This window comes from Cyanistes caeruleus, chromosome 2 (assembly GCF_971803275.1).
Source record: "Cyanistes caeruleus chromosome 2, bCyaCae1.hap1.1, whole genome shotgun sequence".
Classification (NCBI taxonomy): Eukaryota; Metazoa; Chordata; class Aves; order Passeriformes; family Paridae; genus Cyanistes; species Cyanistes caeruleus.
In genome coordinates this window covers 7,893,146-7,916,849 of record NC_141702.1, presented here as the reverse complement: position 1 = coordinate 7,916,849, position 23,704 = coordinate 7,893,146, and the positions used below count along the sequence as shown (strand labels likewise).

At 40.5% G+C, this 23,704-nt stretch overlaps 1 protein-coding gene across 11 annotated transcripts in view; it reads left to right on the top strand.

Annotated features, from left to right (window-relative positions):
* The window catches only part of KLHL29 (kelch like family member 29), a 389,077-nt gene that overhangs the window by 138,947 nt on the left and 226,426 nt on the right, over positions 1–23,704 (top strand). For all 11 annotated transcript variants that reach the window (XR_015282702.1, XM_086875691.1, XM_086875697.1 and 8 more), the window contains one exon: positions 10,066–10,368. Coding sequence is in view for 10 of the 11 variants with exons in the window: in XM_086875691.1 (XP_086731817.1) it covers positions 10,111–10,368 (258 nt within the window). In the remaining variant the exon portion in view is untranslated. The remainder of the gene's footprint in view (positions 1–10,065; positions 10,369–23,704) is intronic.

Below are 23,704 nucleotides of genomic sequence, written 5' to 3'. Positions count from 1 at the left end.
TGATCCTGCTACTTCTAAAGCAGCTAATTAAAAGCTGCAGACCTCTGGCCTAGAAAAGGTGGGCTGCTGATTTCCTGCATTCAGCAAACAATCTTCATCCAACAGCTGAAAAGATAAAAAATGAGCCACTTGGGCTAATTTTAAGTGAGAAGCAAGAAAGGATGGTAGGAGAAATGGTAACAGGAATAGCTTTCACAAGGCAGAAGAGCAAGCAGAAATGCAGTTAACTTTGATACTGGACGTGGTATTAATTCATTAGGATGGTGGCACTGTCCCTCTGGTTCTTGACGCATCGCCTTTCAAAACAAAACAAAAATAGCAAGTGGATGTAAGTGATACTTACTCTGTTGAACCAGCTGAAAATAAAGTCAATCCATTTTATGAAACGTGGTTAGGCCATGGGAGGTGATGAGCTGTGACTGCAGATGGACAGATAACATGGGCTCTGGCCAACTCCAGTGAGAAGGGAATGTTTGGATCCGAGAGCCCCAGGTGTCTGTGGCTGAGTGGCCTGGTATTTCCAGCCAGATAAAGGGGTGCCTGGTACTGATGGACTGGTACTAATGGTACCAGCACCATGAAGCAAAAAGAGAGAAGTACAAAACTACACAGAGAAACTCCTCTCCGGACTCTTCACGGTCTCTAAAAGTACAGCAAGAATACATTTGTTTCCGTAAGTGAGGAGCAAGCTTGGGAGGCTTTGTGAGTGCAGGCTAGTGGCAGTCACACATTTAGGGCACCAGAAATGGGAAAAACAGTAGTCATTCCCCACGGGTCAGAGATGTTACGTATTCTCTGGGAATTCACTTACTGGGGATTGGAATAACTGCACCTTCATACCTCAGTGTGTCACAAATCATGTTAAACCTTTGAAGGTCTTTGGATGCCTGTTGCTATGGACTGTGCTAGTCTCATGTTCAGTAAATTTAAAAGACATGTAGATGTGGCACTTTCGAAGTGGTGGACTTCACACTGCTTAATGGTTGGACCTGGTGATCTTAAAAGTCTTTTGCAACCAAAATGACTCTGATAGTATGATTTAATGTTTCTTTTCTTTTTTTCTTTTCTTTTTTTCTTTCCTGGGGCAATTTTCATGGAATAAGCTCTTTTTATATACCAGATGGTTAGGGACTGTTCTGTGTATAAGTGTACATGTACTCTTGATTTGGGGAAGTGATACATGTCTCCTTTTAACAAAATGTGTGTCAAAAAAATTCTGTGTGGTCAGAGGACATCAGGCCTGGAAGAGAAAATTTATTACTTCACTTGATGCTAGCTAAAGCTTTTTAAATGTGAACAGTGATGGGGTAGGATCACCCAAAAACATCCTCTAAGAGGGAAATTTGAAGTATGTTTTCTTTATTACAGCGTTTTGCAGCACTACAAGTGATCCAGAGATCTTGTGCTGCATTTAACCCTTACCATAGCAGAGTGTTCCCCTGTAATAGTTTTGACTGATTGATCAGTCTTTCTCAGGGCCTGGAAAATTGAGAATAGCATTAAATAAAAGGAAATTTCTCCTGCCTTGTTCAAAATGTAATTTGAAGACCTAGTCCCCTTCTCCTCCCACCCCTGCCTCACCCACCTAAGAAACCATCCCCAAAAGAGCCAAAATTCTGCTAATTAAATTTTGTGGGATTTATTTTGTGACATTTGGCAACACTGACAGTAGCTGATTCTATATTTCTGCTTTATTAACTATGAAGTCTTAGGCAAGATGAGGTATGTCAGGTCCTGGCAGCCACTTAAGGCATTTTGAGAAGATGGCCCATTTCCCCAGAAGAAATCCAGTCGTGTCCCCGTCTCCCCTCCCCACCTGTCCCCGGCAGGCACCCCTGGACCCTGGCCACCACTTGTCATCCTGCCAGCCCCTGTGCCGAGGTGTTGGCCACCAGCTCTGCTGTGCAAGCTTCCTACACAAACCCTCCACGAGCTGGCCTTTAACACAGCAGCTCTTGGCATTTGGTTTTCTTTCGTTTGCCTTTCATGCTAATGAGATAATTTAATTAGGGAAGTCAATGTTTTGGGCAGTGTTTTGCAAGCAGGAGTGTTACAGAGGGACGTTATGTTTTTCTCTCTCTGTTTTTAACGAGGCTGGGTTCCAGACACTGCCAGCTACCCTGGACCCTGCAGAGACACCTGAGGAAGTTACTATGCCTTTGTGTAAAGTTCTGGTGGATTTTCATTTACAAAAATGCTGCGTAAAAGTCCAGTCTTGTTGCTTTAGAAGGTCCTTGGAAAGACCAAGATTCTGGAGCAGGTGGGACCGAGAATTGATTTTTGGGGCTGGAGGATTGGTGAGGGTTGAATTTTGTGCTGAGTTTTTTTGTAAGGTTGTGGGAATGGTTTGCAGCAAAGCCATGGGGGAGAACCAGATCAACTGAAAGATCTTTCCAACAGAAGCCTGAAGAGAGAGAAATAGATTTAGTAGTTTTATCCTCAAGTTAGCAATTTTATCCAAATACATATCCCAAACCAGTATATTTTGACATTTTCTATCGGTTTATAATTGATGATGAGTACATCTAAGGACGTTTTAGAATAGTCCAAGAAACTTGTATGGTCAGGAGCATCTGCAGAAGGAAACCCCTGCACCTGGTGTAACCTTCATGAATTTGTGGTTTGGCAAGCAACGGGATTCAAGACGGGACTCGTCTTCACCTTCTGTTCCAGCAGTGTGAGCACTGGGACCCCTCTGAATCTTTGTGAACTTTCCTCATCTTGCCAGTGTTCATGATCTGTGAATTGAAGGATGTGTTACCTGCTCTGCTCAGATTGTAAAAAAATCAGTATCTGAAAAGCAAATTACTATATATAGGAAATTATCAGAAGATAAATTCCCTGGAAGCTTAGTAATAAAACATACACTTAGAGATTAGAGATCTTTTAGTAACCCCTCATTTAGGAGGGTTATATTCTGTCAGCTGTGAAGGAAGAAAACTGTAAGGTATGGTTTCACTTGCATTGTGACTGGATTTTTCTTCTTTATTTGGATAGTCTAGTTGATCTTTTTACTTACTTAGAGGGAAGATTTCCATATGCATCTGAAGTACTCAGAAATAAGAAGTGCACAAACTTTTCTACAATATTTTGAGATAGCAAAGCAAAGATCTCATTTTTGCTTCTTGCAAAAATGTTTTCTGCTGAGAAGACACCAATGTGTTCATGCTCAGATTTTTTTTTTAATATGTCCCAAAGCATCACCTCCTCCAGCATATATTTGGAAAATTAAATCCTATATAATCTCTTTAATCTACTGTTCCTTTATCACTTACAGGGTTAGGATTCGGGCTTTTTTTTATTATTCTTTTTTTTTTTCTTTTCTTTAAGATCTGATTGTAGCAAAGCAGCTCAAGTGTCTCTGCCTTGTCTTGGATTTTACAAGAGCTTTACAGCTGTTTATAAGACTAAATCAGGGGTTTACAGAAGTAGACCTTACTTGATAATAAAGTTGTTTCCTTGCCTCTCAAATATTTCTGGATCTTATCTTTCTACACAGCTGCTTGTAGTTCAGCTTTACAGAATCTCTTGATTGCATTCCTTCTGCATTTGTCTAACAAAGAGTTCTTTCACAGAAGTCACCCAAACAGGAAAAAAAAAAAAAGTAAAATAAAAATTGTGAAAATGGATTAGTCAGATCCATGTAGGCTTGCAACAGTGATTCTATATGTGTCTAAGAAAGTCTTTGTTGGTTATAAAACATGTTGAGCTCAAATAAAACATTTTGCTTGACACATTGCTGAAGAGTTGCTCCTGAAGCTGCCAGGACTGCTAAGCTAGTACCTTGTTTCATTTTGATTTTCTTAAAGACTTGTACATGTATGACCTGACAATTGAGTTATATCCAGAATTTATGATAATACTAATGTATTTTGATGTGATTTTGGTGCCATATGCATAAATTATGTCTTCAGCCCTGTGCCTGGGGAGAGGTTGTTGTGTCGGTAGGCTCTGATAAAACTGCATGCCGTAACATTTCCCCTGCAGCATATATGTGGAATCATTCAAGCTTAGGTACTGAGACATCTTCCTTTTTATCAGTTACAATTCTTCATGCTAGATATGATTCCAGCAAATCTCTCTCCTTCCTCTTCTTTTTTTTTTTGTGTGGATCTCATAAAATACTTAGGCATTACATGCACTTAACTGCTTTTGAAGCTCTCTAATGGGCTATTTTACCTGTACTTCCATTTATCCTGTCTGAAAACATGTAAGATTATTTAGCTGCGTATTTTAAAGTTTCAGGTTCTCTGGTTCTCCTTTTCTGCCATTTCCCTAATGACCATGTATCTACTTCCGTCACTGTCTCCCAGTGTCTCTCGCCTATCATGTTACTGTAATGTTATTATTTAAAAAGTAAATTTAGAAACAAATGCTTACCCAGGAAAAATTTAAATTAAAAAGCTTGACCTTTATTTTTGAAGTCACTTAATGAAGTTGACTAATAGTCTAAGAAATCTGATTCTCTAGCTTCAGACTGGCTGAAAGCCTGTTTTTCCTTATATTTATATCTGTGGGGACAGGCGCTTTAAGGAGACCTTGACTAGATCAGTGTGGAAAGCGGGGAAAAAGCTGCTCCAAGGCTCGAGCCCGGGCTGTCATTTAGAGGAACATGAATAGGAAGCATTTTTTCTGCAGAGCAGTGAGTGTTTTGGGCTTGGGGGAAGAAGGGCTGTGTTTAAATGTATTGAGCATAAAATGAAATGTTAACCACTTGAGTTTAATAAATCTGCAGCAATGATCTGTTTGAACCTGGTAAGAGCCCTGAGGACAGCACGCTGCTATCTCACACGCCGCTGGCCTTTTCCTTTCTTTTGTGTGTGTGTGTGTGTAAGCTGTGGAAACAAGGAACAAATGAGCTTGCATAAGAGATGTGGTGAAAAATGAGTACCAGGAGGAAGGTGGTTTTGTGCTAGGAAGTAGGAGGATTTCCAAATAGCCAAAGTGTTCAGGGTACATTTGGAGGCTGGATGTTGTCGTCTGTGTAAGTGCCCTACATTTGACTCCCAAAGATGCTCACATTTTGCCAGAAAACTTTCTCAAATATTATTGTTGAGCAAGCTGTTAGTATGTCTAAAATTCCTGGTTGTAGAAAAAGTCATGTTCTCTAGCAGGGGTACACTCACATTTTACTTTGCCTTGAGAGGGGTAGACTTAAAGTAACTTCTTATGGTCTCTCTCACCCGCTGCATTGCATGTTTTGGCCTTGTAGGGTTGGGAGAGATCCTGTCCCATTCCTCAGAAGGTTTTTGGTACTGTTTCATCAGTCTGTTAGCCTCTCCTGGTCTACCCTCCCAGACTCATCTTTCTCTGAAAGTAAATGATGGGGGAAGGGGTCAAGTGCATGTATAATCCTCATTTCTGGCTTCTGCATAATGCTTGTCTGAAACAAAGTGGTCTGTGTTCTGGCATCCTTTTTGCAGCACATGCACAGTGCAGTCTTGGGGACTTTTTGCCTTGCCATATCACTAAATCTTATTTCAGATTTGTCATGGGATTTGTATTTACCTCTGGCTGCTCGATCTCTCTTCTTTAGCTTATAGCCCTTTCCACAGCCCTCCCTTAATACCAATTTGATCTCCTTTTTTGCTTTGAATTTATCAGTTCATTCAGGAACTACTGTGGGCTAGTCTTTCTACTTTCCTCTCTTTTTAGTGGGGTGGGGGACTTTTTCCTGTGTGAGAGAGTTTTTGTGCCTTTTGGCTGCACAATAAAATCCTTCAGTTCTATGTGACAAACGGGAACACGTTTCCTTCCTAGCAGCGATTAAAGAACCCAGCTACTCCGGTGATGATGTCTTGAGTGGAGGGTGAGGGAAGGCTTGTCCCACTGACCTCACCACCTTCAGCAGACAGCATGTCAGCTGAACTGGGTGTACAGAGGCACTTTCAGCAGTGACAGCGTGCAGAATGCCTCCTCATGGACTAGCAGTCTGAGGTGCACAAATCATACATTCATTCTCTTGCTGGCTGTGTCTGCATCATGGGTTTATGGCTCTGATGTAGGATAAATAAATGTACCTAAGAGAACTCAAAGCTTAGTGGCTCTAGTACTGGCTCCTACACGTGGCAGTGTGCTAGCTGAAACATCCAACCCCACAACTGAGATTGCTAGATCTGTAATTAGCCAAGGCTTAGCTGGGACAGTGTCTAAAAAACAGGGTAAAAATCTAAAAGACAGGATAAAAAATCTTCTTTCTCTTGCCCAGTGCTGTTTAGAGAGATCTAAATCTAGGTAAGAGAAAATGCCTGTGCATGAATATTGAGGAAAACTTCCCTTAAAAAGGTAAAAGCACATTAATTAATTGTAGCTATTGATGTTGCTGTTTATAAGTATTAGGCTTTGATGTTTCTCTTTGTCTCCCCAACAGAAAGGGTTTTTTTTGTTTTATTTCATTTTGTTTACTCTTAAGGAAAAAAAAAATAAAAAATCTCACCATATCTGGAAAACTGTAGCCTAGTCAGATATTGTGGAACTAGTACTGATAGGGTTAGGGTAGTGACTGGACTTGATGATCTTAGAGATCTTTTTTAACCTTAAGGATTTTGTGATCTCTGTCTGCAGTGACTGCTGCCCTCCCTGCTGTTTGAGTGAAGTTTCCACTGGCCTCCACTCCATCTCTGTTTCTCAAGATGGTTTATGCTGCCCTGTGTCAAGTTTTTTGCAGAGGAACGTGATGATTACACTTGACTTGGGACACACTGTTGGAGAAGCTTTTCTTATGAGTACAGAATATTTTTAAAGCATTATTATTTTGATTATGATCCTCAACAACAATAGTCTAGACAAGGCATAAACTCTGGATCTAAAAATACATTTAAAAATTAGCTAGTCTGTTCACAACCCATTTCTTACCTCACCCAGCAGCTATTTATGAAAACATTTTCTATTCTTTCTAATTTTAAATAGCAAGCACTAGCAGTTGAATACTCATTTATTAGATAGTTATCCCCTCTGGTTTTTCTGTGCATCTTGTTTCTGTCAAGTATCTTTGTACCCAGCCAAAAAGGACATGTTGAAACAAGTAGTGTATATTTAATGCAGTGTATTGGGAGGGAAAAAAAAAAAAAGGACTGATGTTTAGCCCCAGCTTTTATTTTTTCATTGGAAAAACCATGAATTAGTGTAGCTGGACTGAGAAGTGAATGTGCTCATGAAGAAGGTGTTGGGTTTTAAGTAAACTTCTTAATGCATGGCTTAGTCACAGTCTTTTTTCCTGCTTGTTATTGACGTACTTGCCTGTCAGTCTCATCTGATAGTAGAATTGCTGGGGGCAGGGTGCCTGGGATTGTGTGGCAAAAACTGCTTGCTATTGACTGGAGTGCATGTGTGCCGCTGCTCTCCGCTGAATTAAATGTCAGATGTGCTCAGGAGTGTGGGTGGGTGGGGGAGATGTGGTTTGGTTCTCCCTGGTTGCCTTGTCAAGGAGTACACTAATACAGCTAATGCAGATCCTCGAGCTCGAGAGGAGAAGGGCATTCAATTGACAGCCACCATCCAAACATGCACAAAAGATAGCTTCATACAGCAGTGGAGGCTGTTGGGATTAAAAAGAAACTTTTTCAAAGGCAAGGAATAATAAAGGATATTTTGAAATTGCAGCTTGCAGTTTGCAGTCTCCTTTTTTGCCTGACTTAGCAAAATGGTTATAAAACAAATGAAAGCGGGGCTATACCTGTGAAATTTCTAGCCTTTAAAGACACTGTGTTTAGGTACTGAATTTATTCTGAGATAGTTATCACTAGAGAAATTTTTGCTTTCTTCATCTTTACTGAAAGTTTCTGTTTTCACTACAGCAGCTTTTGCAGCACTGGTGTCTCTGGGTTTTCCTGTGGTCCTTGTACAGCTGAGCTCACATGCTCCTTGGAAAATACAGAATTAGCTTTCTGAATGAAAGTATCAAGTGACCACAGAAATATAAGACAGAGGAGTCTAAGTAAATACCAGAACCATCAGCCATCAATTCATCAAGTCAAACGTTGCATCACATTCTACTAGAGAAAAAAATAGTTGGGTTAAGAGGAATGTTAATTTTGTGGTCAATACCAACAACACCATGATGTGGTCCACAGTGTAGGCTCTTGCTGGAGGTGGTCATTCCTGGAGAGGGACAATGTAACCATCAAAAATGCAGCTTCTTGGGAGATTTGGTTTGGCCTTTTGTTGAACATAATGATTGTGGTAGGGAATTTGGCAGCATCTTGTAATACACTTCCATATTATTGTATTTTTAACTAGGGAAAAGTATTCTTTGTCTCATCTAGTACCTCTCTGCTGAACCAGCTGAACCTTTCATTCTTTAGGCATAATGATTGTTTTTTTGTTTGCCTTTTTAATTTCTACCAGGTGAATAACTAACATTGTCAATAGGCACACTGTTTTATAACACTTCTAAGTTTTTTCTCTCTCTTAAGAAGTTTATTATCTTCAAGTTTCTGGGTGAGTTTAGTTCTGGTTCCCTCCACTATCCTTATAAACAGATATTCTTACCCCATCCATTTTTGTGTTTATGAATTTGTAAAACAACATTATTTCCACTGACCTGATGTCATTATTACAAAGAACTTAGTGGATTGTTTGATGCAAATAAAATAAATCAGGTGCTGCAATGACCTAGATACTCATTATTTATTTATAGGATCAAATACATTTAGAATGTATTCATACTGTTTCTTCTGTTGCAAATGCTGTAAACTTTCACTTGCTCAGAACTGTGATGGGAAAATAGCATTATTGCCACCATTCTGCACATTAGGAAACCTTGCCAGGAACACTTCAGTAACTGCTTTAGGCTATGTAACATATAATTATCAGAACTAAGATTCGATGCTGGGAGTCTTGATTCCCAACATGGTGTTAAGACATCCCTCACCTGGCAGGTACAATCTGTGGATAACAAAGACTGAGTGGTGATAAAGACTGGGTGATCACATAGAACAACTTGGCCACTGCTCACCTATGTGTATTTAGTGTTTTATGTCTAGCCAGAAGTACAGGAGGAGGCAGAACATGTTGGCCTGACTGGGAGAGCATCCTCACTGTGGGAAGGAGTCACAGAGTGAAATATTCCTGTAGGAGCTTCCAGTGAGGAAGTCTAGCAAAAAGGGAGCTGTGTGAAGCAGTATTTGGCTTTGAAAATGGAGAAGTAATGGATAGATTTAGCAGGTAGATTTTTTTTTTCTCTTTGATCTTGATGCCTTGAGAGGCTACTTAGTACAGAGGCTAGACAGTGTTAAAGGAATAAAGTAGGTATTTATTAGAAAGGCCTTCAAAGGATACACCTTGGGCAGTACAAGAGTCCAGCTGAGGCTACACCCAGGATGGATGACAGGTCATGAGTTTTCACACTTCTATAATTTTTGGACCATTTACATATTGGGATTAATTGTCCAATTACAACTTCAGGTTATGAAGTTCCATCCTCCCAGATGGTTCTCCTCAATTTGCTGTTGTTTATATTTTTGGGGCCTGAAGCTGTAATGTTCTCAGGCTGAAAAAGGATTGTTTTGTCTAACTAGATAGTAAAGAGAGCTTGGTAACACTTTATATGAAGTTCAGAGTTATATACTAATGCAGTACAGAATCTGGAAAATATGAAAGCTAAAACTTAAGGCGTTAATCTTTACCATCAATATTTGGTCATGTGTCAGGTACAAGAAAGAGGCTACAGAAAGGATCTGAAGGCTTCTGAGAAAACTGCAAGATGGGGCTGTTGGGAATGTTTTCCTGTTGTCAGAACATTGAATTATGACTTTCTTCTAACTCGGCTCTTCACAATTTGTGTGCTTTTGCTTGCTATGTTGCTGTAGAGTTTGGACAGATGGTGTTTCTTCAGGTCTGTGGGACTGGGCTCTCCACTGTGTCCTTGTGCTTGTCTAAACTCTCTCATTTGTGTTCTAGTTTAATATTCACTGTGACACTCTCTTCCTCTCAATGTTCAGCTGGGAAAAGAGGAGAAACAGTGTTCTCCTAAGGCAGAGAAGGCATGACAGGGTCTTGCCCTGGTGGTTACAGTCACTGTGCTGGGCCCTCATCCCTAACTCCTCTTTGTCGTTAATCCTCCAGGCAGGCTCTCGAGTTCCCTCTGAGACACACCTGCCCTCCACCGAGATGTCACGGCACCACAGCCGGTTTGAAAGAGATTACCGTGCTGGGTGGGATCGTCGGGACTGGAGCTCCAACGGGAACCACGTGGGCAGCACCAACTGCAGCAGCGCCAGCACCACCAGCAGCTCCCGCCCCGGGCTGCTGCCCCTGCCCATCGTCCCCTCGCGCCTCCCCACCCCGGCCACCGCCGCCTGCACCACCGGCAACAGCGATGTCATCACCAGCCTGGTGGCCAACTCCTCCCCAGCTTCCAGTACCAAAGTAAGAATTCAGCCTTTCTTCATTATTTTTTTCCTTTTTTTTTTTTCCTTTTTTTAATTTTTTTTTTTTTTTAAAACCGGGTTGACATGTTGAAGGGATGTTAGAGATGGAGCGTCATCTGTCCCTTTGTAAGGCTTGCATTCATGGGATAGCCAAGAGTAGGAAAATGAATTTATATATGGGCAGTCTGTGTCTTTTTAATTCTTTTCTGTGTTGTGCATACACCAGACTAGGTCTTGCTTGCTCCAGGACTGTCCCCATGCTTCTGAGAGGCCCAGGCAGAGCAAGTGTTTCTTTCCATTCACCACTGCCTTCGTTTGGGCTTTCTGTGGCTTTCCATGGAACTTACTGCTGCCACATTTCTTTTGGAAATGCTCTTCTTGTCTGTTGACCAAGGCAGAGCTGTGCTTGACAGCAAGTGGGTGTATTTCTCATCCTGAGGGAGTGGAAAGTAACTAAAGGTCATAATTTTGGTTGAATGGTGTTTTTTTTTCTCTTTAGTTGATAGTTTCCTAGAAGATTCTCAAAGTTTCGTTCTTAGAGCAGGTTGGAGTGAAACTGTGGAGCTGCTATAACCAGGTTCACTCATTTCTGCAAAAATGCACACTAAGGAGTGAGACAACTCCAAAGAATGGAAGTCACTAGTAAAGTGTTGGGCTTTTTTGTTTCAATATATTATTGGAGAAAAGAGGGTGTGTTCCTTTTTTAGAAAAAAAATAAAATTTAGCTCTAGTAGAACTGCAAAGTACATTTGATATTCTTGGGGAAAGTTTGTATTTCTTTTTGCATGCAGATTCAGGTAGAGCAGCTGGGAACAGAAAAACCTGGCAAATGGTAAAGGTGACCACAGCGCTGGCAAAGTGAGACAGAAGCGCTGCTGGGTTTCTTTTTATGATATTTAACATTTTCTTTCAACTTGGTTTCATTTTAATAACTGAAAGTGCCAAATACAGCAGATGTAGACAGAGGGAAAGGAGACAATGAAGTTATTTAAAGTAAGCCAAGAGCAAGCTGAAATTTTTCTGCAGTACCATTATTATATTGATTTTTTTCACACTATAGAAAAACAAGGTCAATGCTACAGAAGGAAACATTAGCCCAAAGTGTGGTTATAAAAATTTGCCATGGCATCTTAAAATTATTTTCATTTGGAAGAAGCCATTCAGATTCTGATCAAAACATTTTTAGTGTTCTCCAGATGCTATCCACTGATAGATGCATTTCAGTCATGCTTTGTCTGGAGATGATTGAAGCAATTTTGGAGCCAAAGCAGTGGTTTCATTTATCATGACCTTTGTTCCTGGGTCTACTTAGAGTCCAACAATTGTCTGGAGCTGATCAGCCCTTTTCCCAGATGTTCAAAACCATTTTGAAGCTTATCAGTGCTAGTACACCATGTGTTTATTGGGGGAGAGGAGGCAGGAACAGCAAGTTAAGTGCCTTTTGATCATATGCTAGATGTGAACTGTCTTCTAAATTACCTTATTAGACAATTTTCTGATGACTTTCATTAGTAAGAATGTTTTGGCATGAATAGATCAAAAGCAATAAATAGACAAGAATGGAGGTAACAGGAGACTTTTTATTCTGAGAACTGTTAATCAGCTGTGTAATCTCCCATAAAATAAATGTGTAAAAGCGCACAGAGTTTTTGCCCCAGCTTCTTCTGCTGTGAATCAGCTCAGCAGCTCTAACTAAAAATTCAAACTTGCATGTATTAGTAACTCTGAAGATGAGAGAGAAGTAGGGTAAACAGAGATGTAAGGGTATGGTGCTTAGTAAGCTTCCAACTAATAATGTGAAATGGTGTCACAAAAAACATCAGGTGCTCGTACACACTCCTGTTCACTCTGCCTGTCTGTGTCTCTCTGCTTCACAAAAGCAGACTTGGACTTGTGGTCAGCAGTGTAACCAGCCAAGGCTTTTCCCTAGTAGGATCCAGCTAATGGCTAGGCATAAAAAATTGAGTCCATGTATATATTGAAGAGATCACAAGTTAGAAAAGCAAATGGTTGCTTGGTTTCTCTTAAAAATAAAAACATAAAAATTAAAATATATAACAATACTTTAAAAATAAACCAAGTGTGTGCTAAGTTGCTTTGAGCTGTGGAGAGATCACAGCCTGCCTACCTTTTGCAACCATTTTTGTCAGCATGTTTATGGGGTACCAGCTCGTGGGGTGTAGGTGACATCTAGCAGCTGGATTTGTTAGTTCTGTTTTGGGAGTGAGGTATTTGATCACTGAGTGTCCTTCTGCAGGCTGAACCTCCCCCAGCATTTTGGCAAGTCATTAAACTCAGTGGCAAGGGTGTCCCCCACACAAGAGGTGACACAGTGGATAAGGTGTCATGAAGCAAGAAGATTGAGAACCTGGTTCTCCTTGTCTTATTGCCCAAGGAGATAAGTACAGCCACCAGTGCTACCCCAGGCTGAGTCCTTTGGTCCTTGATTCCTTTAGTTTCCTGCTATTGCCCACATTCAGTAGCCTCCAAATAACTGCATCTTTTGCATCCCCTCTGTTCTTAATTTGCCATTGCAAATATGGGTTCTGCAACTTAAACTTAGATACCCAAACCATATGCATCCTTTCAGCATCAGACTCACCATTCCCTTGCATGGGGATAAAACCGTTCCCTCCCTTTGTTTCCATGTCTGTATAGCCAATAATTGCTCCAGACTTTTTTGCCAAAGTGCTAAATCAATAGTTATTAAAAATACATCTACATATCATTGTCCTCAGTTATGAGTTATGGAACAGCCATAGTATTGTCAAAGACTGACATGAAGTCTGTTTGACAAGATCTGTCTTCTGGCTACCTGTATTGGCAGATACTGGTCATATTCCCATCCTTCAGCTGAAGCTTAACTGAATCCTAAAGTGACAAAATCAAAATGGAGGAAAAAAGTTCTTTTCTCTCTGATGTAACTGGACTGTATGATTTGCTGCGTGATGGAATTGTTCAGGGAATTTAAAGATAAATTGTTTTAAGGAACACTAGTCTACCTAATCTGGCTGAACCATGGTCTTTAAAATTATGTAAATGTAAGATTAAAGACTTTGCCATGACTTAGGTGAGATGAAATGAAAATGCATTGGAAAGGAGAGAAAAAAATGAAACCATCTTCAGGAGGAAGTTTAGGATATGTAAGACTAGCTGTAAGGGGGTTGGGTTTGGTCTATGTTTTCATGCTTCTGGAAGAGCTTTTAACTACTTTCTATGGAGGACTTTTATTACTAATTATTAATGTGTAGGAGAACTTTAGAACTAATTATGCTTTGCAGACCTTTGAAATTTATTCTCAAAGCGTACCTGTAACCTTCTTACCACAGATGCTTTGGTAAAAATCACACTTAGTGGATCTGCCACCTTTAAGTGGTTATGGATGTTTGGTCTGAGTTATTTAAACAGAAAAGCTGTCTTATCCCAAGCTTTATTTTTTTGCTGAACAAAATGACAATGAGACTTTGCACTGCTATAACCCATTTCATTGGAGGCTGCCAGAAAATATCAGATAAACTATTTAAACCTCATCAACCTCTAAGAAATAGTTTGATGCTGCACACCCAGTATATTGACAGGGAAAGTGAGGCACTCAGAGACAGTGATTTTTTGGGTTTTCTACTCATTCTCTGCTACTATGAGCAATGTTTCAACTCTTTTACTCAATTTGTTTTTTCTAGCCTGATTCTGTACCCATTTGGCCACAGTTGGGCCACAGACCCAGAGGCAGCACAGTTCAGAGACATGAGTCCTTTGCTGGAGATACTTCCTCAACCCCTATAGCAGTAGTCCATAGAAAAGTGGAAATCTTGCCAATAAACTCTGTGTTTGGATCAGTTTGTCAGACTCTGAGCTCAGCCATATGTGATGATTGAGCTCAGGGCTGGTTCTCTACGTGGTGGGTTTTTTTCTGCAGTGAGGTTATTTATTGGTCAAAGGAGACTATCCAAGAAATCCTTATAAGACTACAGCAGTGCTTAAGATATTGGCAACAAAACAGTCTGAAATTCATTTAAGGATGCTGCACAGCATTCCAGCTATGTTTTCTGTTCATCTCAGCAGCACCTTCATTCTTTGTTGCTTTTCCGAATTACTTTGCGAGTTACTTGTACAATTTTCTCCATCACAGCTTCAATTTAGAAGTGTTGTCATGGGCTGTAATTTGAAATTTTATTACCAAGAGATTTTTTGGTTATAGAACATTTACTTTTATCATCTCTATATTATTTTTAAATGCCTGAAAAGATTGATACATCAACAGAATCTGTGCACCACCAGGCGAGATCTAATTTTTTTTTCAACCTTAATTTTAAAAACCCTTTGTTTGGAACATAAATTGATTCTTCAGCCCCCCAACACTTAATGATTTGTTATTCTCAAGGTTAAACCTATGACAAATTTTATAAAAACACCAGTCTTCAGTTTTTATAAGATTTTCTCTAGTTGAGCTCAGGGATAGCTGTGCAGTTTTAAGTCTTTAAATAGTGTAACTGAGGCGTGATTGTGGCCTCCTGTTCTCACAGTACTCCTTTAGCATTTAAGACTTGTGTGTTTTTGCTACCAGAGTTTATCCCACTGTGGTTAGCCACGGTTATTGATGTGGGAGGGAAGACAGTGATGATCAAATGTTTGTTAACCTCTCTGGAAAGTCAGGCAAGGATTGCAGGCGAAGTAGCCACTGCTGACTTTGTGCATCAGTGCAACTAAATAGCATTAAAAAACAAGTGGGGAGGGAAGAAAATTCTTACAGTGAAGGAAAAACAAGTCAGCGTGGCTGAGGAATGCACTGTAAAAAGGAATAAAGGGAAACAGCACAGAAGTAAAATGTTATATTTTTCTTTCCTTCATGTGCCAAAAAAATGTAGTTCCCTGAACAGCAGCCTGTCAGATGCTGGTGATTTGCTGCAGGTTGCAGGATTTGTGTTGTCTGTTCTCCTTCACTCGCTTAGGAGGTGGTGATTTGCGAAGTTGGTGTACGGCTTCCACAAATATTTAAAATATTGATTAAGCAGAGGAAGAATAAACACGAATTGTTTTTCAAGTTACGCCTTATGTTGTACATGACTAATTACATGCAACAATTTGCTCTGCTACGGTAACTGAAATTTATGTACTCTTTTTATTATAAAACATAAGATGCTTGCATAAAGAGAGAGATTATAAATATTGGAATACCACAGTTGCTAGAAAACAGTTAAAATATGTGGTGATGAAATATATGGGATATGCTCTTCCAGCTTCTCTGTGGAAGTGTTCTTCCACTCCCCTAGGGTTTGTACTGAGAGCTGGCATATTTTTGTCACCATTTCAAACAGTATCCTGGTGATTATTCGATCTGGACATGACATAGCAGTCCAGCCCAAGTGCAGTCCAGCGGCAAAAGCCACGTTAAAGATCCTCCTTTTCTTTTGGCAAATTACTGTGATGGTACACAAGGCTTCAGTTGCTGGATTTCAAATTGCAACTGTGATTTTTTTTAGTTCCAGAAATACATTTTTACCTCTGGATACATTTTTAAAATAGAGTCATATCTAGGTTCATTGGTAAATGAGATGCAAGCCTGTTCCCACCTAAGCAGAGACTTCTGATGCACATGAAGCTCTGATTATGGCAGACGATGACATAAATGCTTAGGAAATCAGAGCAATGCCCAGAGTACATAACACTGATGGTTTGTAACAGAACAAAAGGGCAGGTTTACCCTGGCACCCAAATCACATTCTCCTGGTTCTTTAGGCTTGAAAATTCACTAAGCTTTGCAAAATTTACATTTTGGGCTGACACACAATTTAACTGGACTGCAGCTTCCAGGCTGAGCCTGTTGTGAGTAGTCTGCAAGCAAGGATAGACAGAGTGAATTACGTTGGCCATGGTGTGCCATCTCACCAGACCAGCCGGGCTGAAACCAGCAGGGTGCAACAAAAAAATACCATTTTAGTATCATATTTGTATCCTCAAATCAGAGAGTTACTTTAAGAGTTGCATTTGAGGAATTGAGCTTGTATAAGGAATGAGAAGAGGAAACAAATAGATTTGTTCATTGACTCTCAGGACACATTTTTCTTTCCTCTAAATACAAATTGACAAAAAATGGCTGAGTATTGAACAGAGCAATGACTTCTGCTGAAGTAATCGCATTATGCTACTACAGAAAAGTTACAACTCCTGGGAAATACTCGTACTACCAGGGCAGAAGAGAGCAAAGAGAGATTGGTGATGCTTTCCAAAACTGATGTGATGAAGGCATTGGAGCAGAGGAACCAATTCTTCCCTTTGAAGAAGGTGGAGATGTCTTAGGTGTTTTCCAGACTCCTCTCTAAAAGGATCTTCCTAATGATCTGTGTCCCTAGAGAGGGCTTAGGCTGTGCTGATGATCTGCCACTTCCTCTTACCATCTCATTTCAGTATTTTTTTCTCAGATGCATCTGTACATATTTTTAATAGTGTAGAATTTGGAACTTACAAAATGTGAGTTTAATTTGTCAACTTTTGCAGATACTTTATTGGACCAAAATCGGTTGGAAAGCCGTGGCATGCTCATTAATCTGTAAAGTAATAAAAAGCTGCTTGGATTTTTTTGCTTGCAGTGTGTTTATCATCTGTTGAAAGAGCTAAGAGGTCTGGCCAGTTTCTAGGCCCAGTTCCATTTGAAGATGAAAGGCAGCATTTTTGAAGCACTAATTGACATCGCCAGATACTTACAAGGTCACAAACATGACAGCTTTGGATAAAGAAAAAGGAGTATTTCTGGGCTTTGGCACTTTGAATAAAAAATCTCTTGACTTCCAAAAGGAATAAGTATCAGTCATAAAACCTAAATAAAATTTGTGTTGGCCAGGATTTAAGTGCTTGATTCTTTGAAATTATTTAGAGTTATTTTTATTTTCTTATTTCTTTCTCAGCATTACATCATTTTCACATTTATTAGTTGCAGATTATCCATCCAAATAAAGCAAAATATATACTTCTGTCATTCAGGAGTCATGGGTGTTTCATTATAAAATTTGTCCCAGGCTCCTGTCAGGCTAAAAGAAGCCTGGGAGCTGCCTTGCCTGTGATTTGATATGGGTTACTAGAGGGTTTATTTCTAAGGAGCAGTACTTCTAAAGGAGGGCAGGTTCTCTGAGTCATAGGTGCATATAATCCTGAGGTTGGTTGCTGTCATTTAGGAACATAATGCCATTGTCACCATCAAACACAGCCACTAAAAGAATTTTACAAGGAATCACTTGGTGGTTTTCTATTATTTTTGCTGTCAATGCTTAATAGGTAGGGCCTAGAAATTATTTTCAAGAATGCTGATCCTTTCTCAGCAAGGTAATTTCTGATTTTGGTGTTGCATGAAGAGGGTAATGTCAGAGAAATCATTGAGGGAAGGGATGGCTTGATTGTGGTATGAAGGAACCTGATGCAAACAGTTTGTTAGAGAGCTGCTGTACTGCTTGGGTGGGATGTCTGCATACTGTAATTTTTATTATAACAGGAAAACAATGGCAATTTCTAAAAAACAGTTTTAATGCATAGCAGAAGGGAAATGCATTATATGACAAATGTAATATTTTCTTGATGGCATCGGTTTCCTCAGCTTGCAACACAAATTAACCAAATTAATAAAAAGAAAGAAGGAAAAAGAAGGGAGGAAAGCTTCACTTCTTATGATTTCCATGGGCCTTTGAGTTCCTGCTTAATACAACGCTTGTCTGTGAAACTGATAGACAAAAAAATAAATTCATCCCTGGGAGTGATAAACAGGACATTTATCTCTGCACTCTGGCTCTCTGAACTGGGAATGCTCACCTTCAAACACTGGACACAGGCTGATGGGCTCTGGACATGCTGGGAAGCTCTGATCAGCCAGGGCTGACACCCCAGATTGACCTTAAAGCATCACCACTGCCCTGTCTACAGTCCTGAAAATCCTCTTGAAAAAATACCCAGGCCTTGAAGAGGAGCATGAGGATCTCGTGTGTCTGTGGCCTGAAGTGTGGGCAGGCTGGGCTGCTGTGAGTGAGGGCAGCAGTGCCAGGAGTCCTGTCACAGCAGTGATGCTCCATCCCATCCCCACAGGGCTCACGAGGTGCAGACATCTCCTGCAGAAATGGAAATACATCAACTCCCTTCCTTGGGAGTGGGCAAAACAGAGGTTCATTGTCAGTGCCTGTGAGAGCGCCATAAGGGAGACCATGGAAGGAATTCCTCACACAGTTTTTCCTGGCTCTAGTTTCACTCTGTAGAAGCAGCTCTCATGAAGATTTATAATTTCACATTACTTTGAAAAGAAGCTTGTGTGAAAGGATAAGCAAGTTATTTTGTTGGGCTTTCTCTCTGAATTTGAGGCAGGTTCAAAGTGATGGTTAGCCGCTGTAACACTCTGTTCTTGGATGAAGCGGGTACTTTTAAGGAAACAAAATGCACGTTTACTTTGGTTTGGAGAAACCAGCTATCCCAAATTCTCCTGAAAGTTGGTCTGCCTCTGCTGGTTTTGGTTTTTCTCTGCTCCTGTCAAGCTGAAACATATGTGGTTGTTACCCACTACAATTTAGCATGACCAAACTGGTTCACTTTGGAAAACAAAGCTTGTAGAAGTTCTGCAGAAAAATAAATCCTGTCTATGAACTTGTGTTCGTGTGTAAAATGGTATGCACCCACTGTATAAATAATTAATAATAACTAGTAATAAATTCTTCATATCATAGCATTATTTCTTATTGTTTATGATCCCAGATTTTTTATGGTAATCCTGAAACAAAGCACTGAGAAGTATATGAATAATATTTTTTACTACTAAGTTGTTGCATAAACATGTCCAGAAGAAGCAGCTTTCTTGGCTGTGTAATTTGAATGTTTAAGATTATATACTGCTTATATTATAATATTATATATAATTAAAGTTATCCTTTAATTCCAAAGTGTTATACGAAGCCCATGCTTTCAGAACCACTGAAGTAGCACATCAAGTGAAACATATTTCAGCTGGAAAGTGAAATACAAGAATCACTGAGGTTGGAAGGGGCCTCTGCAGGTTGTCTGGTCCAGCCCCCTTGCTCAAGCCGGTTCAGCTTGGCCCAGCTGCCCAGGACTACGTTCAGAGGACCTTGAGTATCTCCAAGGAAGGAGACTCCAGTGTCCTGTGGGCCACCTGTGCCAGTACCCTGTCATCCTCTCAGTAAAACAGTGCTTCTTGCTGTTCATAAAATCACAGGAACATTTTGGTTGGGAAAGATGTTTTTGATCATTGAATGCAACCAGTAGCCAAACACTGCCCAGGCACTGCTAAACCATGTCCCCAAGTGCCACATGTACTCATATTTTAACACCTTTAGGGGTGGTGACTCAACCACTTCTCTGGGCAGCCTGTTCTCAATGCTTGATAATCTTTCAGTTTAGAAATGTTTCCCAGTGTCCTATCTAAAACTCCCCTGGTGCAGCTTTCCTCTTGTTCTGTTCCTTGTTACGTGGGAGAAGACACTGATCCCCACCTTGCTACCAACTACCAGCTCCTCCTGTTTGTTACACATTAGTGCAGATGCAGGGTGCAAAACTGAGCAAAGTCCCAATACAGCTGCAGAATCTCCATAGGAAACCCTGCAAAATCAGCTGCACATGACCAGGAATAACCTGACCTAACATCAAAATGTGCTTTGTTTTTAGCAGGAGAGAGCCAAATGATGTGCAGAAGTCCCTTCCAACCAAAAGCATTCTGTAATATCCTGACAAAATCCTAGAATTGAATCAACTCTTCAGTATATTTCCCAAGGCAGAGGTTTTGACAGTTTGCTTTAAAACAATACCCAGAATCCTCATCGGCCAATAAATACCAGAACTTTGGATTTATTTTAGGTCTTCTGAGCCTAACTCCTATCTTGGCATAGTCATCACAGTTTTGCTTTTGAACAGCTTGTTTCCTTTAGAATTTTTGCTTCATGCTGGGATGGAGTAAAACTGAATAATTTATCTTCCTTTTCCTCAAAAGCTGAGCAATAGTTATACCCCACATGGATTTGAGACATTATTATCTTTCTAAGCTTCCATTAATTATCTTTATCATCCCTGCTTTTAAAGGTCTAGCATTTATCTTTGCAAGGTTCTTCAAGTTGGATTATAGAGGAAAATTTGAGTGTATTAATTCCATTCTTGCTTATGAAGTTTTAAACTCCTTTTCATGAACATTTTTTCTACTGCTCGCAATAATCGTATTTATAGTTTTCCTGTGACCAAAGTCTCTGACATGTGGAATTGATGCCTTTTAGGGTCATCATGCACATGAATAATTATCTCAGATGAGCTGCTTTGATTAAAACACACAGCCCTGTACAGGTTTTGAAGATATGAATCACATATGCTTTGTTTGCAAAGCTGCCATTCACCTTGTTTTCTCAGCCTACTTAGAAATACGAACTGCTGTACAATAAAGTTTAGTTCAGGAGCAGTGCAGGGTAATGTTGTTTCAAGTTTTCTTACATGTCATTTCAGCTATGATTTGTACAGCTGTTAAAAATTTTATGATAAATCCATCTTCATAGAATCATAGAATGGTTTGGGTCAGAAGGGACCCTTAAGTTCCAACCCTCCTGCCATGGGTAGGAACACCTCCCAGTAGAAGAGGTTCCTCTGAGCTCCATCCAACCTGACCTTGAACATTTCCAGGGATGGGGCATCCATGGCTTCCCTGGGCAACCTGGTCCAGTGCCTCACCACCCTTACAGTAATGAATTTCTTCCTAATCCCTAATCTAAACCTACTCTTTATAAATTTGAAGCCAATCCTCCTTGTCCATGCTTTTGTAAAATAGTCTCCCTCCATCTTTCTTGTCAGCTCTCTTCAGGTACGGGAAGGCTACAATTAAGTAATACCAAAGCCTTTTCTTCCCCAGGCTGAGCAGTCCCAATTCTCTTAGTGCTCGTTTCCATTTTCATGTTAGGTAGATAATTCCCAAGTTTTTCTGTGAGTTGCCAGTGGTTGCTTTGCAAAGGGACAGGACAGTCCAAGTCTGGTGTCAATGTTCTGTAGAGACTGGGGGATGCTCTTGGATGCAGTACACCAAGTGGGCTGACAGAGGACCCTTCTAAAATAACCAGAAGTCAAAGAGTAGAGAAAGACACCTCTAAATTTGCCCAGACAGACCCCAATTTACCATTTTACTTTGTATTCCTCTTGAGTTCCCTGTGAACTATGTTATTCTTCAGGTTGTGCTAAGAGGTTGTCCTGTAAAGTAGTGCAGTGGAGTCTTCTCAGGAGTGGAAATGGGAAGAGAAAAGTCAGGAAAGGAATTTCTGGTTATAAAGAAAGAAAAAATGGCTTACACTGAGTGTAGCCAAATGCTGGCACAGGTGCACAGAGATGTTGCTGCATACCCTGGAGCTACCAAAATTCAAGTCGTCAAAGCCCCAAGCAATCCAGTGTTGTCACTGCCCTCTCTGAGGAGGCATTATACTTGGTCACTTTCCAGAGCCCCTTCCCATGAAACCAGGGTTATTTTCTGGTGGTGAAAGCCTGCAAAGAGCTGTGGAGTCTTGGAGAAAAGTCAGTCTAGACTCTCCTAAAAGGTTTCCTTGAGAGTACAGAAAGGTGGCACCTGCCACACAGAGGTAGTTATGGAAGTCACCTTGACCATGGCTCTAAGTGTGCAAAAGCAGTCTTGCTTACCTCACCTTCTGAGCTGTTGGTAAGGGAGTAAATTTGCTCTGCAGCAAAGACCTTTTGTATTATTCTTTTGTTATGGATCAAAGAAAGTGGTTCAAAACCAGAGAGAGATAAGGCAGTCACAGCAGTTGTTGAGCAGTGTGCTTTTTGCATCCAGCTCTTTGAACTAGGACACAAAGCAAAGCTTAGGCAATGCAGCAAAGTTTGTGGACCAATTAATTTCATTCATTTATCTTTTCACCTTTCTACTTCAGTCTCAACATCTTTCTCCTCCTGTCCTGTTTTCAATCAGACACTTGATTTAAACTCTTTAGACACTTCCCACAGCATTCCCAACTGTACTGGAAGCACCATCACTTGTTGGCAACTGCCACTGAATCATGGTAAGAAATTAAACACCCTGGGCGCTTATCGCAACTATTTTGACCCTCTGTTGTTTTGGCAAATGGAAAGCCTTGGTGGAAACAAGGCTGCCTGGAAAATGAAGGGAAAAAAACCCCAAAAACCCCTAAGAATAAGGAAGGGAATCATGACAACGCTTAAAGATATGAATTTGGTTGGGTACTCTTTTTCTGTCTGTGTTCCAGCCAGCTCTGCTCACAGTACAACTGTGTTTGGCGAGGTCTCCCCGAGCAGATCAAGCAGTGCCAGGGCACAAGCCCAAGAGCTGGAACTTGACCATCTATACCATTAAATTGTTAGCACAGGCTCTGCCTTGCGCTCAGCCTGGACCAGCTAGTGCTGTCATAAACAATTCCCAGGCATGGCCTAGGGATTAGAAAGAGCCAGCAGCCATTCCCAACTGGCAGTTTGGATATAGCCACCTTGTTTTGGAGGGTAAAAGTGTATAATCCTGTGAACGTGGCCAGGCCGTATAATTTGGCCTTAGAGCTGTATAACAGGTCCTGGCTCTGTTTTGTTTTCTTGTTATTGGGACGATTTTGTGTTTGAGGCAAGTGTAATTGGTTTCACTTGATTCCACAGTTTCATACTTGACTGGGTTGTATCTGAACAATAAGGAGCACAAGCATATCTCCACTTTGTCTCTGCTTTAGGCCAGTGTACCTGTGCACTGAGATGGTGTGGTCTGACCCTACTGAAAATTGTCACAGCAACTTGAATAATTTGTGAACTCACTTTTCCATTAAAAATAGAAATGCATAGTCTAAGGGAATCTAGAAATGTATCTTCTGTGTAGTTGTGTCAGCTGGTTTTTAGAAATCTTTGTCAAGTTTTGCACATGGGCCACTAGATTGTGTTAGATATTGGACAGATGTTAACATACATCTGGTATGAGAGATCCTGACAGCCATTAAGTGTTGAAGTAGAAGCACCTCTCACTATCTGCGAAGTAGGTTTTTCATTTAGTAGCCTGTCTCTTTTCTTCTTCCTTTTCTCACCACAGCAATGAACAGAAAATAATACTGCTTTCTAGCACTGAAAGCCCGATAAACCTATGCTAGCTGGCAGGACTGGGGAAATTCCAGAAGAGTGGTTATATCCTTTTGTCCTGCCCTGTTTTCATCCTCATGCTTCCATTTCCAGCTGCCTGAGGTACAGTTATGTATGCATCTTGATTTCTTTCAAGATGAATTATGAATACCTTTTATTAATGGAAGTTGCCTGATTCCATGAGCAGAGAGCTCCAGACCGCCTTCCTGGCACATCTTACTAACGGTGCAATGAGACCT